Source organism: Aphis gossypii, chromosome 3 (assembly GCF_020184175.1).
Source record: "Aphis gossypii isolate Hap1 chromosome 3, ASM2018417v2, whole genome shotgun sequence".
Lineage (NCBI taxonomy): Eukaryota > Metazoa > Arthropoda > Insecta > Hemiptera > Aphididae > Aphis > Aphis gossypii.
The window spans coordinates 15209208-15230298 of NC_065532.1; the positions used below are offsets into that span (position 1 = coordinate 15209208).

The 21091-nt window shown below is 26.6% G+C and overlaps 2 protein-coding genes across 2 annotated transcripts; both read right to left on the reverse strand.

Moving 5' to 3' along the window:
- Nucleotides 1-2057: 2057 nt before the first annotated feature.
- Nucleotides 2058-6469, reverse strand: LOC114122618 (ras-related protein Rab-7a-like). Its single transcript, XM_027985320.2, has 4 exons — nt 5978-6469; nt 5572-5825; nt 3166-3384; nt 2058-3101 (listed from the first exon to the last, which is right to left on the reverse strand). Exons 2-4 carry the CDS (start codon nt 5749-5751, stop codon nt 2871-2873), a joined length of 630 nt encoding a protein of 209 aa, XP_027841121.1. The 5' UTR covers nt 5752-5825; nt 5978-6469; the 3' UTR covers nt 2058-2870.
- A 9343-nt stretch (nt 6470-15812) lies between these two features.
- Nucleotides 15813-19021, reverse strand: LOC114122637 (uncharacterized). The gene is made up of 3 exons (XM_027985357.2): nt 18697-19021; nt 16750-16968; nt 15813-16439 (listed from the first exon to the last, which is right to left on the reverse strand). Exons 2-3 carry the CDS (start codon nt 16957-16959, stop codon nt 16209-16211), a joined length of 441 nt encoding a protein of 146 aa, XP_027841158.2. The 5' UTR covers nt 16960-16968; nt 18697-19021; the 3' UTR covers nt 15813-16208.
- Nucleotides 19022-21091: the final 2070 nt, after the last annotated feature.

Sequence of the window (21091 nt, forward strand, 5' to 3'; positions counted from 1 at the left end):
CTAATAAAAATGAAAAACAGTGATACCTAATTATAACTCTATAAAATATTGTTTTTTCATAAATCATAGTTAATAATTATTAGTTATACCTATACTTATATACTTATTTTGTAAAAATCTAAAATCAAACACATAAATTAACTCTTTTTTTTCTTATGGCAGCAGTCAATAATTTTGTTTACATTCAATTCTTTTTCAATGTTCTACTCGTAATTCACATTCTCTAAACTCTAGAGACATTACCTACTATTATTATATATTATATATTAAAACAAATAATATAATATTTGTATATTACAGATTATAACCTAACACTTCCGTTAACTATGACACTGACTTGAAAGTAAGATTAAGGAACCAATTCTCTTTCAAAATTAGTAAATAGATAGGAGATAATATCGTACTAGGACTTAGAGGTACTAACCATTATAGCAAATATATTCATTTAGCATACCATAACATTTTAGATTATAAAAAAATGATCAAGTATCAGAAATTATATTAATTTTTAAAACCAACAGAATAAATCTTGATTATTAATTTATAATAAAAAAAACCTACATAATCAATAAGAAATATATATAAGTACTTTTAACTATATTCAAAGTTTATATAAGGAACTTGTATCTATTCTTAAATGATAAAATATTTTACATATATTATATGTTTGGTTGTTTCTAAACTATAATTTATACTCTTAGAATATTTTTTGTAGATTATTGAGTACTTGTTTGTAATATTTATAGACACTTATTTATTCATTTTCGTTTTTAAAATTTTCATTAATATTAGGTCTAACCAAAGGCTCGTGATATTTGCACACAAATTATATGCCACTGACCCCAATATGAAACACAAAACGAAAGTGGACCGTATATATTATTGATAAATAGCTACATATTTGCCAAGTTGCATGCACATGCACTAAACATTTATTGAATCACAATAGTCAATAATGAGTTAATAGTTTATCTCATTAAATTAAACATTTTTCATGCAACCCCTTAATGTATTTAATTTTAGTTGTCTATTTGATTTTGAATATGAACAGTAACACTTTTCCATATTAGGTAGTGAATGTTTAAAATGTATATTATTATATCTATATAATATTTAAAATAATTGTTGCAAGTAATCTGCTAATGCATCTTTACCGACTATCAACTTCAATATTACCACTTTAAAATGAAGTTTAATATTCGTTAAGAATAAAGCAACATTTCATGACGCACTAGTTTGAAATCACAGGACTAAACAACATTTTTATGAACTAAACACCAATAACATAATAATATGGGGATCATATACCAATAGAATAAAATATAACATGGGACAAGTGACGTACAACTATGTGTTTGGTATAATATTAATACAAAATTAGGGCACAATCGTCAAAAAATTTAATTATTTCATAAAAATAGTTCTTGTTATTTCAATAATACCTAGTACTAACTAATTGGAAATTGTTTAACATTAAAAACAATACACATCTATTAAAAAAACTACTTTGAATAACATCTCAAAAATCACTTTGAATAATATCTCAAAACTCATTTAAAAAAAAGTTATTGGAGCTAAAAATTTAAAATATCATAAAACAATTTTTTTGTATTTCTGAAAACCTAGAAAGATGTCACAGTCCTTTTGCCTTGAAGCCATAAATATGATAATGCCTATAGGTATGTGAGCTACTGGCTAGGCAGACAACAAACTTGTATAAATCATACAAATTCACAAGAGATTTTCATTAATTTCTGAAAATATAATATGCAACCATGAACATAGTACACTTTATATTTTATAACATTCTGGCCTACTAGAGAATGCATCGGCTTCGTGCATGTAGACAGTGGACTGATGGCAGCGATTGATGTTGACAGACATCATCAGGATGTAAAATATGTGGATAATACTCAGTCACCGCCCAGATATGTTCTTTTGTGGGCTATATAGAATTTAGATTCTTTAATAGAAAATTAATTAGCAAAGTATATTATTAAGAAAGTAATATTATATTTACTGAATGAATCAAAAATTTTGTTGCAAAATCAAGCAGATATTTTAATATGTCATATATTTGAGTATTGAACTCTCAATATTTACAATATTTAATTTATCACTTAATTTCACAATTACTGTTCAGAAAGGGTTTGATTATTGATTGTTAATATTCCATTTACAGATAAAAATAACAAAGAACATACTTATATACAAATAAAAACAATTTGAACAATTATTGCTAGCAATAGTATAATATTATAACAAGATTAATGAAGATAAATCAGAAATAAAATTAGAAATAATATTTAGCTATTACTAATCAAATTGATTTTGTTCAAATTTAAATTCTATACAAGGTACATAGAAAAAAAAAAGTTTTCACATTATAAAAATGTTTATTTCATAAGTAAAAATGTATACTAAACGAAGGAATAAGATGAATATGTATCAATATTTATACAGAAAATGTACATACATATTAACATAATAATGCATGTCTTCTTCTAAAGTATTTGTAAATAAGCTAAATATTTTAATATTTTATAAGTACAACAAAATACTCAACATTCTGTCGACAAATTAATGAAAATTAATAATAATTATAAAAATAATATTAGGGTATAATATGACCATACATATAAGTAGAAACAAAAATAATAAAATATATATTTATAACTTAAATTCAAATAATATTAAATAATAGACTATCTCCACGTTATATATAATGTTGTTTTTTCATTAATTTATATATAAATAAATATAATTATACTCATCAAGACAATAACATTGAGACTCTTACTAGAAACTCAGCCAAGGAGTATGTTGATAATAGACAGCAATATTTCAGGAAATTAAATAATTTACTATAATTAGCAAGCACAATTATCACCACCTGAAGATCTGTTGTCTGAAGAACCACCATCCAATTTTATTTGATCAGGAAATTCATTATACAACTCTACATCTGATTCTTGAGCTAATGCATTTCGTGCTATCGTTTTGAAAGCTTGTTCAACATTGACTGCTTCTTTAGCAGATGTTTCGAAGTATGGTAAACCATTCTTGCTCTGGCACCATTGCTGAGCCCTTTTAGTGGACACCTATACATAATGGTTCATATGTAAACTTAAATAATAATCATTAAATGAAAATAATAAAACTTACAGCTCGATTATCTAAATCAACTTTGTTTCCTAGAACCACAAAAGGGAAATGATCTGGATCAGATGGTGATGCTTGAATTAGAAACTCATCTCGCCATCCATCCAAAGATTTAAAAGATCCTGGTGATGTAACATCAAATACCAATACACAACAATCAGCACCACGATAAAATGCCACTCCTAATGACTGAAAACGTTCTTGACCAGCTGTATCCCATATCTATAATAAACCATAAATCATAATGACAATTATGTATAATGATTAATGAATAATAGTAATAGTTGAATAATGTACTTTAAATTGTAATTATATTATTATGTAGTAAGTGTAGTTTCATTCGAAAAAAAGTTATATTTGTGTGTGAAATTTATTGTTTTAAAATGTTAATAATTTGATTTTTAATTATAGAAAATAATTATGAATGTAAAATTTGCATGTTCTAATTTCCTTCGCTTAATCAAGTAAATATAAACAAATACATCAGTTGGAGATATAAATAAAATAGCAATGTTTTTGTCTCAAATTTTATTTTGCAGTAAGCAATAAGAAGTAGGTTGGAATATAAGTACAAGAATTTATGATAATGAATGTCTTGTAAGAATCATTATCATAAAAATTAATCCAAAAATAAAGTAATGTAATCTACATCATTACATCATTTTGTCAATTAGTTTTGTTTCCTCTGGCCTCTGGGAAATATTTATTTCATATCTTCTTGGAATTCTAATTATACATTAATACATTATCTATCTATTTCTAATGGGTAGGTATATTAAGGAAACTATTTGATAATAATATTAGGTTCATAAAAACTACATGTTTGTTGTCTGCATTTATACATAATTTTTGTTCATAAAATTATAATCATAAATCAATCCATATCTAGTTGACTAGTTCAATATTTTAAGTGATTGAAGGGAAAAGCCCTAGTAAAACAGTATTCTGAATTTAAGTATTGGGGGAAAAATCAAGGAAAATCATTTTTGGCTTGAATGCTTGATGTAGAATCTAAAATTTAAATAGGTAGTCTAATGATAATACAATTTTTTTCTTAGTACACTATTATAGTTCAATACATTGTGTACAAAAAATTCTATATTGTTATCAGCTAATTACTTAAATTGTCAAAAATTAATTTACGTGGAGATATAAAAAAAAATTAAGGTGGATGATCGTAGGGCTCTTTTCATAATATGTTAATGTAACCGAAATACATCCAAGTAAATAATAACTAACTAACATATCAATAGTAAATACTATCATTAGTCGCTGAATAATGATGCCCGGCAAACTACCACGCCAACAATAAGAGATTTTCTATTTATATAAACATAATAGATTTTGTAGTTGTATTGTATATAGCAGCGGTTCCCAGACTGTGAGGCGTGCCTCCCATAGGAGGCGCGATTCGTGTTATTTTGTCATAACAATCAAAATATTTATATATTTAAATACAATAAATTTGTTATTTATTTAATCATGAGAGGCGCAATTATTATTTTTTTATTCTTAGGGTGGCGTAAACTAAAGGAAGATTGGAAACCGCTGGTATACGGAATTTTGAAATCTCACTCCTCCATATAATATTTTCTAAAAATGACGTATTCTTAGTACGAAGTATTAAAATTTATTAAATTGGAAGCCTTCGGTAAATATTTGTAAGTCCATAATTAAAGTACCTGTTTAATTATTTCAATTATTAAATGGATTTTTTTCATATTTTCGGGAGCCATAATTCACGAATTATGATATTAATACATCATGATACAATATGTACCAGTCTAGGGTTGTAGAGTATAATTTAGTAAGTATTAGTTGACTACTATCAACCAAATGGAATACAATAGATTTATTTGTGACAAAAGTATAAATGTATTGTAATATATTAACTATCAATCAAAAACGCTATTGATACGAGCCAGTCGCGAGACGTGTTAGCGGGCACTTCACTAAATTACTAGAATCGATTTTTGGGTTTTACAGTAGTGTCTGTCGTTTAAATCTTAAATTGACAACTGTAGGCTACCAATACCATAGATGATACATCACAATAACATCAATAATTATAATATTTACAAGTTATTATCTACTATCATTTATGCATGATTAAATAACTATTTATATATTATTTCAAAATACATTTATCGACATCGGATATAATGTGTTCTAGACAGAATTTGATGATACCTCTGGACGGGTAAATCAAAGTAACTATAATCGGGGTCGGAAACCAAAAACGTATTAATAATACTATTACGTCTTATCAATTATTACGACGACGTAGCCGCAGCAAAGTCGTCTACGTCGCAATCAATCTATATAGCATTCTAAATATTCTATCCAACGTTCGTTGACCTTGGTGACCGACGCGCACAAAGGATTAGGACCGGGCGCTGGCTTGCTCACCTGCATCGTGACGATCCGGTCGTCGACCATCACCTCCTTGGTCAGGAAATCGGCGCCGATGGTCGCCTTGTACTGGTTGGTGAACTTCTTGTTGACATACTGGTTCATCAGCGACGTCTTGCCCACGCTCGAGTCGCCCAGTATGATCACTTTCAACAAAACCTTCTTCCTGGTCGCCATGATCGCGTTGTCGGCGACGATTGACGACTGCGGATAGTAATTGACTATTTGACTGCTGCACGCGTCGATACGACCTGCAAAATTACGTCAACAGTCAACACCCACACGGCAATACACTATCTGTCGCGTGTCCGTGTACAACGATATCTCCGTTTGTTACGGAGTAAAAATCGTTAAAACAACTAAACGGTAAACAACAGAGAGACGACAAACACTTGTCACTTACTTGTGTCCAAAACGAAATACAATTAATCGTTGTTGTTTGTTTTTTTTTTCAGACAGGTGAAACGTAAAAACGAAAACAATCGACCGCGTCGCAGTAAACACGAACAATAATAACGATCACGATTCACGACACACGATGATGATGCAATAGATATGACAAAAACAGTTAGGTACTGTTCTGTCGTAGTATTCCAATGTGCGTGTTTACTAAATTATATACGCATAAAACCTATTGTGATTATGGAGTATAATGTTTATTATGAGTGGAGTGCGCGGTGCAGTGTTATTTTCGTCGACGTCGATCGTCAGTCGTCGTCACTGGACACTGAATACTGACCAGTGTGGCAGTGTCCACTCGGCATAGGTATAATACCCACGTATTACGTACACAACTTTAAACTATACAGAATTGTATTTACGCAACGTGAAACAAACGTAGATAGGTAATAGTTATCGGCACGAAGGGTGGTGGTTAAGACGGTAGTAATGACTAATGAGTAGTGGGAATCTAATACTATAATATTCTCATACTATTGTGGTGATGTGGATTGGCGGGGCGGAGAAGACCACTACGTATTATTATTTTACAGCTGTTCCGCCGCAGTTGCAGTATGACCACGCGCTGGGAAAGTATAAAAGCCAGCGACGCAGCAGCTGTTAAGATAATTGATTGAACTTCGTGGAAAACTGGTATTAATATAGCTGAAGTCTAGTATACGGTCTTATATAATAAATAATGATTTATAATACAAAATATATTGGGAAATAGAAATATTATCATAATATTCTTATTAAACACGGTATATCGTATATCAGTATACAATATATTATTTTTTACGATTGACGATTAGGATAAACAATTTTGAAATAGTTTTTAGTATTAATACATTTTGTTTGTAGAATAACATAAATACTTAGTACAAAATTCCAAATTACAAATATTTTCTGCGATGAGCACCACATTTAGCAAACAGTAAACACAATAAAAAAATCCATTATAAAAAGTGAAAACAAAACCTGTTATAACTTTTTACATAAAGTTATTAATAAGTTAAATCCTCTTTTAGTAGGTAATTCTTTTAAGAGGACGTCGTACTCGTTGACCCGTTTGACACCCCTACGACATTTTCGTTCACCATGGTGCAGTTTCAAAAGTATGCTGTTCGTTATATTAGATTGAATTAGCCTATTATATAATTAAAAGGTAAGATTATTATCTAGGGCCCCAGGTAGCCTTTTATTGATATTATCATTTATTTTTAAGTAAGTTATGATCATTTTAAAATGTTAGGTATTTCAAAAAGGTCATAATATTACGTTTTTTTGCTCGAGTTACAGTGATATAGGTAATCACTTAATAGGTGGATACACACTTAAATTTTAATGAATATAAATGTCGATGTACCTACCTTTAGGTATAATATTAATATATTATTATTATTATTATTATTATTACTAATTTATAAGCAGTGTTTATTATTTAAACACGTAGGTAAGTATTCGAAATTTAATTGTTAAATTATTTGAGCTGAAAAGAAAAAAATGTTTGAATAACATTAGAAACTTTATTCAAACTAGTACCTACTATTAATGGATTAGGTAACTTTAAGATAAGAAGTTTAATATACCTGTAATGAGTACGTTTAAATTTATACTATATATTAATTATAAATATTAAGAATATCGATGATCAACTATAAACACATATCAATTAAACATTAATTAATTATGAAGATATGTAAATATTAAATAAGATTTGTAATAGCATGTAATATGCTGAAACGCTTAAATTTTGAATAAATAAGAAAAAATTTATGAAGCCAGAGGTATAGAATAAAACTAATATAAATCCAGAAATAATTTAATTGTCGTCGGTTGATCTACTTATAATTTATGTTAAGCCTTTTCAAATAAAATGAATGGATTCAAAATTCAAATTACAATTTGCATTGGAACATTTGGAACATATTATAATTATTTTAATTTTATGATATAAAAATTACGATATGAAATTCGAGAACAACATTTCAAGGTACCTATCTACCTACTATAGGTTATCAGTTATCTCTTAGTACATACCTACATACTTTATCATACAATTATAAAGAATGACGAATACAATAAGCCAATTTAATGACTAATTTATTTAATATTCTATTTTCATTATATCATTATTATTTTTAATAAATTCTAAGCGATTTGATCTATTAAATTAAAAGTATGATAGGTACTATGATTAGAACTATTAAAAGATGTATTATGTATAATATTATATACTTTAAAATAGGTGTTTAAATTTTGTTTTACTACTGTCTGGTAAACTATAGTATTTATAATATTCATATAGATGTAGACATAGATATATTTTGTTTTTTATTATTATAAGCTACTAGTAAAATTATGACAACTTGACAATTTATTGTCAATTACAATGAAATAAAATACAAGACATGATTAACAATACATCAATTCTTAAACTATATTAGAAAAGTAGCCTATAGATATGGATATTTGTTTATCATATAATATTATTATTATTAGTAATTAAATAAATAAAAAAAAAATTATTAATTATTTCTATTAATTCTTTTTTACTTTTATAAATTATATATAATATAATAATATTATTATGTATACCTACCTATATATTATCATACAATAAATAATGGATATTTTTTTGTCCTCTATAATCTATATCAGATACCTACCTATTCTATATGGGCGCATGTAAACTCCACCGATTGCGACCTTTTTAGACCTTTTTTCATGTAAACTCCACCGGTATGTTTTTTTTACCTGAAAAAAAAATGTAAACTCCACCGGTATATTTTTTTTACCTGAAAAAAAAATGTAAACTCCACCGGTATAATAATGAAATAGAAATAATAGAAATAATAGAAAAATGAAAAATATATAATTATTAATAATAATTAATAATAATGTTAAAAAAAAATCATATATAATCAAATAGAAATAATAAAAAATGAAAAATATATAACTATTAATAATAATTAACAATAATTTAAAAAAAAATCATATAAAAATCAAATATAAATAATAGAAATAATAGAAAAATGAAAAATATATTATTATTAATAATAATTAATAATAATGTTAAAAAAAATCATATAAAAATCAAATAGAAATAATAGAAATAATATAACACGTAGCTATAGCTATACTAAAAATAGTTTTAATCTGTGGATTTTACCATCGGTGGAGTTTACGTGTTTTCAGATCAAAAATACGTATCGGTGGAATTTACATTTTTTTTTCAGGTAAAAAAAATGTATCGGTGGAATTTATATGCTATAAATCCAACCCGAAAATCGACTACCTGTAAAGCGGTGGAGTTTACAATCGCCCATTCTATATATCATTGATTGCATATTCAATATTTCAATGTCTATACTCTATAATATATGTACTCAGAAACTATTGGACTTTTTTTAATAAAAGTTATATATCACATATCAATAGATTTCTTGAGACTCCGATGATACTTATTGTATCTTTTTTTATTAACCCTTATACTCTATAGGGTGTTGCACAATAAATGTGTCAAACTTCTAGAGGTGTTTGAGTGTTTCTAGAACTTAAATCCAACAAAAAAGTCCTTATGACCTTATGCCTTAAAAATAATTGTTATTAGATAAAACTCCAATTTCTTAAAATTTTGACAATTTAAAGTTATAAAAGATTTGTGTAATTTTTTTACTCAAAAATTGAGGTGGGAACCTTATAGGATATGCTTTCTTAATTCAAATTTTATGAGGTTTTTATTTATGTATTCAAATTAATTGTAATATATTTTACGGTTTAGCAGATATGAACATTATTATATATGAAACTTACGTTTATCCATAAAAATTAAAAACACAATCATTGAAATATCTCTTTTATTATTGATAATTTAATTATGGTTATGAGGACTTTTTTTGTTTTATTTGAGGTCTAGAAACACCTCTAGAAGTTTGACACATTTATCGTGCAACACTCTGTTGAGATTTTAATATATGGTGGTTTACTACTGTCTACTCACACATGAATTTAGTTTTAGCTCTGGAAAATGAGTATATTTTTTGTTTATTTAAATAATTATCATTTATTACAAATTGTATCGTTTTTTATGTAATTAAAAAGTATGTCAAAAAATTAGAAAATATGGTAAGTATATATCGTTCTGGTATGCAGTAGTTATAGAGTGTTTTACTTTTGTGTTAAATTTGGATTCAAATGATTGAATAATACGTAGATATACGAAAAATGTTTCTAAGCGGAGACCACTTGACAGCTTACCTATGTATTACTAAGTATATTTTGTGATATATTTTTTGATAATGCAATTAAAATCATGTATTTTACTATTAGTATTTCTTTATTACGGTAAGTTAGATATGTATAGATTAAATCAATTTTCACTGACAATATTGAATTTATAAATATTATATCATTGTTGTTACTTATTGTTAATTTTAAAGTTAAAACTAACTAGTTGTAAAATAGTGACTCATTGTGAATAAGCTATCGCCTAATGCATAACATCTTAAAAAAAACTAAATTTAATATACAAATTTTAACATATTTTGTGAATGAGTATTTATATAAGTACCTATAGTAAAATGTATAGTATACATGAACACCTTAAATCTCCACGAATCATGTTTTTGAATTTTATAGGAAAATTTATAAAAAATCTTGCATTTAATTTTTAAATCGAATATATAAAATAAGTTTTCGAGATTTTATAAATTTTTGATAGGTAGGTACGTACAAAAAAAAAAAAAAATGACAATCGTTTTAAATACGAACATACATTCGTTATTCCGCTCAGAAACTGAAAATAAATAAACGTTTAAGCAAGTTAATGTACTCTTACATATAGCCGAATTTTACTTATAGTCGAAAATCTATAAACTCTCTACGATATTCGTAAAATATTGTTTTTGTGAATTTTTTTAGTAATTAAATTGATAAGAGTAGGTATATTTGTCATAAATCATAATTGGTTATCATTTTGCAGTGTATACCCCCGAGTTCTGGGTAGTTATTATCTGGATATAATTAGTCATTTGTTTTGACATATTATAGTGAGAAAATAATTATTATATTATTATCGTAATAAATTAAATACGCTATATTATGTGTTAAGGTTTGTTTGGCAAAAATTAGTTCAAACTACCATAATATTAAATACTTATTTATATTATACTGATAGGATATCTGTCATGATCGGGGTGATGTTTGTAGTTGACCCTACCATATTAATGATTTTAATTTATTTTTGGCTTTCACATTTTAATCAGAATTTGAGAATTCTAATAACTAATTCTCAAAAAATATTTCAATGGAATTTCGATAAGTCAAAATTCTTTGATAAAGAGTATAACTTACTTAAGTTTTTAAATTATTACAGTTTTTATTATTACGTACATATTTTATCACGGTGTACTTTTTATTAATAAAAAATGTGTTTAGTACAAGAAATAATTTGATATCTTACTTTTAGTTTAGTTCTTGCACGTGATATTATTAAAAGTATTTTCTACCACAATTAGACAGATTTTTTTTTATAGTAGAATACATTTTATTTTCCACACAACTAAATTATTTTTGTTGAATGTTTTTGTAACTCTATTATGTGAATAACAGCTTTGCTTGCTTTCTAACACGAAGTACTGACTAGGATGATTTTTCGTCTATGTCATTGAATGGAGTCAGTTATGACATCGTCGTTGTCATTTTGTCAAGAATATCACTATTCTATATTTGCAACGACAACAACGTCGATTTAAAAATGTTCAATTCAAAATAAAATAAATATACAATTTTTAAATTGTTTTTCGTTATCTCGTACCTACTGACTTGTTACCAAAGTCCATTTTCTATCCGTAACGGTAATTTCAAAATTAGATGTGTCGTGTTCCTCAATTTAAGCCGATTAGATAATATTATAGTCAAATGATTGTGAAACTAAAAATAATTAGTATTCATCTTTATCTGTCTGTATTCGGAATACGGAATGTTTAAGTTATCTATAGCTTTTCTTTCTAGTAACCGAGGGTTTCGCAATGGAATTGCATTTATTTCCATTTTCAAGGTTTACAACTATTATACACTATGCATGTCTTTATGTCGATATACTGGGTATATAATATATTTATAAAATAATATAATTACTAATTATTTTTTTATAGGTAGGTGTATTTGAATAATGGCCAACACTCGACACTATCTATGTATTTAATACTAGTATTTACTATGCTATAATAAAATGATATTAACAAATCGATATTCGTGTAAAATAAATCAGGTACACAAAGATAACATACCTCTGAACTTAATATAAATTATATATATATTTGAAATTGTGTATACTGTATAGGACATAGGTACCTAAACACTATTTATTTATTGGTTTAGTCTGTAATTTTTATTATTTCATCTATTATACACTTTGCTCTCTACTATCCAGGATATTGATAATTAAAATGTTATAATTTAAGTACATGAATATTTTTCAAATGTATTCATAACTTTTTCATAGTGCAAATGGTATCAACAATAATAAAATATGTATAAAATTATATACATGCTAACTCCTAAAATCAAGTGGATAATATTGTATTGTTTTTATGAAACATCGGAATTTATAAATTATAAGTGTACACTTTCTAAATTCATAATTGGAAGAAGTATGGACTAATTCCATATCATCTACAAATATTAATGGACAATATACATCAAAAGCACCTACCTATATAATATTTATTTTCCTATTACTTATCAATGTATGTAGGTACAATAACTTCGTTTATTTTTATTTTATTTCTAATATATAACAGCCAATATTGATAACTGCAGACTGCAGATTAACTACTGTAAAATGTTGTATTATGTTAAAAATCGTACCTGATAATTTATTAATATTTAAGCTCTAATAAGTGTCCTCGAAATAAGTTGATGTACTTTCATAACCTTAAGAATTATGATACAATATAATATTATAGTATTATTGTCAAAGCAATTGTTTCGTTAAGTAAATTACTTTATTGTTATCGCTATTGTATAGATAAACAAATTATTTCTGTATGTTATATTAAATTTATTATTTATACATAATACCATTATGAATAGAAGTTTGATTACTGTATACTGTATAGTATATATTATTATATAGTATTTATAGTATTACATGGTATATATTGTACCTACTTATCTAAATTTACTATAATACCTATAAGCTTTAAGTTATATAGGCAATAGACATATAGTGCATATAGTCCACAGAGTAATAATATATATTATGATATAGTCATATAGATACTAGATAGTAGGTCTGAAGGTACCTACATGATGTGTATAGTATATTTTTTCAAGCTCACAGCTGCAATTACAAAATTGTTACCTAATTATAGTATTGTACTATAAAATATGTAACCATATCGTCGTAAAGGACAAGAAAATTTAGTTCATTTAATTAATCTATCTTTTTTTTTTATTGTTTGCGAGGGCATAATATAAAAATACACCATCTAAAAGCTGGTGGTCAATTTTCTCGTGATATTTTATTTAACAGTTGCCTATATAGGTACCTAACTAACTGATATCATATCCTATACTCTATACCCACGGATATAATATTATACAATTTAATATTATTATGTTAGAAGAATTACGAATGCCTAAAATATTTATACATAGACTTAGTTCATTATTTTAGATTCTGAACGGAGTGAAGAATGTATTGATTTTACAATGATGTATGTTTTTTTTTTTTTTTTTTTTTTTGTTTTTTTTTTTTTTGTGTCTGTGTACAGCATAACTAGTCGAAATAATGCTCCAATTTCAAACTATGGGGGTGGTTTCCGATGTAAAAGTGAATATCCTTGGTGCATTATAGAGGTAAAAAGTTAACATTTTCCAATAGTTTTCAAAAAAATCGAGAAAAACAAAAAAAAAATGACTGAAAAACGGCAATTTTTACGCAAAACCAGTTTTCGACCTAATCGATTTTTTTTTATTGTTGTAATTCAAAAACTAATCACTGAAAATACTTGAAATTTTTTCCAAATGTTAATGTCAGTAGTATCTGTATATAGTTAAATTTTCAAAAAATTTTGACTTTTTTTGAGTTATTTATAGATCACTGAAATTTTCGTTTTTTTTGAGAAATTTTTTTTTAAGTGTCGATAAAAAATTTTTGGATGACCAAAAAGTTTTGAAAATTTAATACAAGGTTCCTTATGAGTTTTTTTTAATGTAGCTAAAAAAAATTAAAAATCGTTAGTCACAATTTTTTTTTATAAGCGTTTTTAGTTCAAATTTTTACGAAATCTGTCGAAAACGCGAAAATTTGCAAGTAATTTTGAAGTTGAAAAATCATGAAATTTTTTTCTTTTATAACTAAGTTTTGAAAATTTGGTACAAGGTTCTCCATACATTTTTCTTCAAATATCTGTAAAAAAAACTCTACCGGATTCAGACAAAAAATTTTTATGAGTGTTTGAAATTTAAATTTTTACAAAAACCGCGTTAAATAACAGTTTAGCCTCAAACGATTTTTGATATTTGTTATTATTCAAAAAGTATAAGTCGTAGATACTTGAAAATTTTACCAGTTATTAAGATTCGCGTTTTCTTTACGTGATTTAAATTTCAAAATATTTTGAGTTTTTTTGAGCTATTTATAGACAACTGAAATTTTCAATTTTTCTGAAAAATTTTTTTTGAAGTGTCGATAAAATTTTTTTGGCCCTATCAAAATACTTGAAAATTTTATACAAAATTCCTCATATGTTATTCTTATAGTGATTAAAAAATTATAAGAATACATAGGCACAATTTTTTTTTATTAGCATTTGAAGTTCAAATTTTGACGAAAATTCGTCAAAAGCATGAATATTTGCAAATTATTTGAAGTTCAAAATTCATAAAATTGTTTGTATAGGTAGCTAAGAGTAAAAAATTTAATACAAGATTTCCCATAAGTTTTGCTTCAAAAAGCTATAGAGAAAATTTTAAGAGTCATTATAGGAAAAATGTTTTGAGCGTTTGAGTTTTAAATTTTTATGAAATCGGAATATTTGTTTCAAAATAGAATATATGACAATATTTAATTATAATATATTATAGACTGACAAATCATCTCCGTTCAGAATCGTTTTTCGTATACAATGATACTTATCATTGCATTCAAATTTAATCTACCCTAGTCCGAGGTCTACCCCACCCCCTAATGTACAGCAGAGCGGTACCCACTTGCCGACTTTTTTTTATTGTTTTAATTATTCTTATTTTTCAAACAATTTAAATCTAAGTTTCAGTAGGTTTACTTTATATTTTGTATTGTTAACTTCATCATTGTTCGGATTTGTTCGGTGGTTTAGTCCTTTTTGTCAGTTTAGAGTTCATTATAATTATTGTCAATTGTACTATTTATACTTAAAATCATACTTACATTAAAAGAGCTCCCGTTAAATTTTACTAAATAAAATAATATATGTATATTGTGTAATGTATATATAATATAAACCGGATAATGATATAAATAGGTATTTATCTTTAATGGGCAATAGAAACTTGTCAAAAATACACAAATAGACTAACAGGATAAATCATTTATATAGCAGGTATGATGTATTATAAATATTATATTATTATTTTACTTATACCTGTATAAACAAATGATAAATTAAACAAATCAATACATTTTTCATTAATTCTTATTTTACTTTGAACAAAACAAAATACCTGGTCACATGACCACATTACGACTAAATTTCACACGACTACACGAGTGTAAACATTATTAGGTGTAAATAATAATCGCAAACTTACATTTGATAGATTTTCTTTTAACTTTTATTTTTAATACATACAATTTACAAATAATTTTACAAAGCAATCACCCAGCGTCAACACTTACTGACTAGAGAGAGTTAGTGTTATTTCAGGTTACCTTTCCAGTTTTGCTTTAACCTTCTAGGTGAATTTTCTGGAATAGAATTAGAGTTTAGAGAAAAAGGATTAGTAGGCTATATAGAAATATAATATAGAGTGATTTACAAAACAGGCTGTAAGGAATAGTTTGTAGGAAATTTTGACTGCTTCTTAGACGGTATGATTTTTTAAGCCCGAATGTAAGGGGTGATTAGAAACATAAGGTGAAGTACATTTAATGATTCGTAATAAGATTAATTGGATATTTGAATTAGGTTAGGTTAGGTTGTTCAAAACAAATTATTAGCTACATGAAAAAGACCGCAACAAAATAAACGGGAATTTTGTTCCTTCTGATCATTTACAGTTTCATAAATGTAGGTTTTTTGTTTATAATCAAATGCGTTCTTTACTACTGTGTTGAATGCTTCTTTAACATTTGTTGAATCTTTTGCCGATGTTACGAAGTATGATAAAATTCCATTATCCCTGTTCCATAACTTAACCCATTCTTGATCCACCTATATCATTATTAAATATTAACAATGGGTGATTGCTAAAATCGTTAGAATGTAGAAGACTTATATACATGTATACTGTATAGATAAGTAGCAAAAACCTACTTGAAAAGTAAATAATTTTAAAGTTTAATAAACGAAGTCATTATACATAATATATATGTTCTTTACAACAAATATTATATACAATAACCATAATTTTCCCTTATCATTATAAAACTAAAAATTGGTTTTGTAATCAAATTCTTATTTATTATTTTACTTTAATACCTAATACCTAAATAAATAATTACGAAATAACAATTCATATTACCATTGTGTTATTTAAGTCGACTTTGTTACCAAGAACTACAAATGGACATAATTTTCCATTAGGTATTGAGATCTCGGTAAGGAAGTCATCTCGCCAATAATTCAATGACTCAAAAGATTTTAATGAAGTGACATCGTAAACCAAAACACAACAATCAGCACCTCGATAATACGGTACACTGCAAGATCGTAATGACCGTAGTCCTGGCATATCCCAAAACTGGATATAAACAAAAATCATGATAATAATAATAAATTGACTATTTATGATACATATTCATACTATTATAATCATATTATTTCTTATATGTTTCGTTTTTGACTTTATGACTGTTACTGGGAATGTCCACACTCCACAGCATGGTAAATGCGGATAATCACTGCAGTGAATGTAAATTTATAAAATATTCTTTACTCTATGAAATTTATAAAATTTATAATATATGTATGTAGTATATTCAACTTAAATGATTGATGAATTAAAAAATATGACCACAAACCTCCTATAATAGTTAATGTTGATATATAACTATTTAAGTAATGTTTTTGGCAAGTATGGACGTACACAACACGCGTGTTTGGATAATAATATACGCATTTATTATGTTGAATGTAAATTGTATAATGTATTAATATTATTGAATATAAAATGCAATGCACTTCTGCATTCAATTGAATAATTGAATAATACGTTATTATTAGAATAATGGAGTGAATGATACTATAAATAAGTTTTATAAATAGATTTTATTTACTTTAGCAAGACAACCATCATGAACTCATCATGACTCTTGACTTTTCTAATTGCACAAAATATTTTTGTTTATGACTAGGGCTGAGGTCCTGACGACTTGTTTAGCCATTCAAAATCATCAAACATGCATTTTAAAAACAAGAATATTTTTTGTATTTTGAATTGACTTTATTTTTTCCAAGTGTTACAAGTCTACAACTTCAAAGGTCCTTGCATACTAGGCGTATAGTTCGCCGCGCGGGCGCGATTTTAAATCGCCTCGAATTTTATTCGCTAGAACACAAAGCTTTCACACTATACAATTATTCTGGGCGGTTATAAATCGCGCCGAATCATAATGTTATTCAGGCGAACATTCGCCCAGTGTGAATAGACCCATTCAAAACAACGTGTTTAATTTTATCCGTTTTGAGCGAATGTTCGCCTAAAATTAAGCATGCGCGAACAGTCGCGGACGATAGCGAATTTTATCCGCTAGCTTTACGTAGTGTGAATATGGACTAATTTAATATAAGCTGTTTAATTTTTAGGCGAACATTCGCGGCGATTTAAAATTGCGTCTCGCCTAGTGTGTAAGGACCTCAAGTATTAAATTACCAGCAATACGATAATATTATCATATCGTAAGGTTATTAACCTAGGTATCGTAAGCGATTATCTATACTATGTATTAATAAATTGAATTTATGGCAAATTAATCATATCATCTTATTGGCTATCTTCAAGCGGTTCTAGGAAAAACGTGTGATCGCGTATAGTTAAAAACTACCTATATTATACCACACGAATTAAAAATAAATGTATGTTTTGGTCGTATTATTTATAATTATTTAAAATAAAAACGTCAGTGGAGGAAAAATTTGTAAAATTATTAATGAAGTTAAAATATATTGTCTTCAAAAATATAAAATGGAACTAATGGAAGAAATACGCTCTAAAAACAATAAAAAGCTCAAAATATGTAGTATTTAATAAAATCTCAAAACTATAGCTTTGTGAAAACATGAAACGTATTTGTTTCGTTTTCTACCCTATTTATGACTAAAAACAGTTTTTATTGTTTTCTTTTAATTAACTTTCATTGATTATATACGTCGTTTTTCAAATAGGTGGTTCAAATAATGATAAGAATTGTGTAGTAAATTAGATGGCGTATATTATATCGTAATCAAAAATGTAAAAAAAAAATTGTACCTGAATTGATACGATTGTTCCATTAATCACAATTTCCTTGGTTGTAAAATTAGTACCATAATTAGGTAGATTATGAGTAGATTAGTATCCGAATAAAACTTTCCAACCAACAAAGATGATTTTCCCACGGATGAATCACCTAAAATTACTATTTTCAAATTAATTTTCATTTCGAATGACTGATATTGCACTACTCTACGATGTTCACTGAGGCGAAACTATCACAATTCACAATAAAATACTAGTAAAATGTACTATATTATTGTAATAAACTAATAATTATTATGGTTATTATCGTATTTTATATTGTGATAAACAAATCAAAACAATCACAGTTTTCAATAATACACTACAAAGACTAGTGATTGACATAGTCGCCCGCAGAAATTTTTCTAGGAGGGGGCAATGTTAGGATTTGTAATATAATAAATAGTAATTTATCTTTAAACGTTAAATTTAAAACATATTTTTGAAAAGCCAGGTGGGGGCAAATGCCCCAGTTTGCCCCCCTTCCGGGCGCCTATGGTGATTGATTGAAAATAAAATGCTTGTATTTACAATTGTTAGTATTATGCCTAAGCATAATGATAATAAATAAATATAACATATTATATTATTAAATAACAAATGTACAATAATAAATGAAGTCCATAGGTGAATTACGATTATCATTTTCCGCTCGGAAAACTTGTAATTAATAATAATACAAAATTATAGGTATATAAACATAGGTATAGGTATATTATATAATCGTATATTATACAACAAACTACATAGATAAAATTATGACAGATTTATCGGAATCTAGTGTAAAGTCATTTTTAAAATATTCAAGAAACAAAAAACAAAAAAATTAAAAAGCTTAAGAAGTGAGTACTCCGTTCTAATATAGGTATAGGTATATTGGGTGTCTGCACGTGGGTCACAGTAGTCAGTAATGGATTTAGTTAAATTTTGAAAACAACGATGTATCATCGTATATGATAACGTTTTAGGCTGAGATGATGGTGTTTTAACCTAGTAGGTATATTTATAGGTATAGAAATTTCATTTGATAAATATTATTACATAATAATTAATAATGTAATCATAATATAACTACGAAGAACTATTAGTCTATTTAAATAGAAAATACAGAGAATAAATCCATTAATCAAATTCGTATATACTTCATTATATCGATAATAAACTAAAATAAAATAATGCATCAATACTGAAAATATCTTAAACAGAAATATACTGCACATAATTATTTAGATAGCAGGGTATGCTCATATTCTATATAATCGAGTAAAGATTTAATAAAGGAGGGCTAAACATTTGTTTTATTAGTATTTATCTAACTAACATTTTAGAATTTTCCAGCAAATAACGTTCTTATAAACTGCGCAATAATAGAGGTACATTTAAATAAATATAGTTAGGTATATATTATGTGTATATTATATAATTAGGTTTTAGGTATAATAATTCTTGTAATTATATTACGTATATAAGATTATGATCTTACGTGAATACATAATACGTTCGTATGTATAATGTATATATATATATATTATGTAGTTCACAGAATGACAGAACATGCAGAATAACATTAAATTTTTAAATTTCCCTAACATTTTCGGAACCAGAGCTTCAGTCCCTTTTAAACCTCATCCTACTCCACTTATCATAGCCGTAAATATAGATTTCGGTTTCAGATACAGGTGGACAGTATATTAAGATCAATCCAGTTAATATTCTATTGTTTGCAAATACAAATTTGAAATAAAAAACGCATTTTTATCATAATTTATGTTTATATTATTAATTATTATAGTCGAATAAGTTTCATGAAAAAATATGATTTACAAAATTATCAATTGATTTAAGGATATATAAGTACAACTGTACAAGTAGGTATATAACATTTTAAAAGATAATTTACATATTTGAACATTGTAATATATGACTATATTATTACAGTCGAAAAAGTTTCATAACAAAATAAAGGTGATTCACAAAATTACCTAAATCAATTGATTTAAGAATATAAGTACAACTGTACAAGTATATAACATTTTATAAGATAACTTTTATGTTTGAACACTGTAAACAATACACTATACAGTATATTTTCTGTACTACTGCAGATCAATAGATCATGCAGCACAACAAAAGACGCGTCGGACGAATTTCTTCGTCCGCTTCCACAAGGAGCAACGTTTGAGTTTAACCTGGGTTACCTTTGGCTCTGTCACAGTCGCACCGTTACAATAAGTCATCGAGTCACCTGAAACTGGCATCAGAGCAATGCACTCTATTTCGGTATCGTCCAACGTTTTATCCGTATAATGGATCGCAATGTTCGGCATTGAACACCATAGTCTTCTCGGACGACAGGCGAAATCTCGGA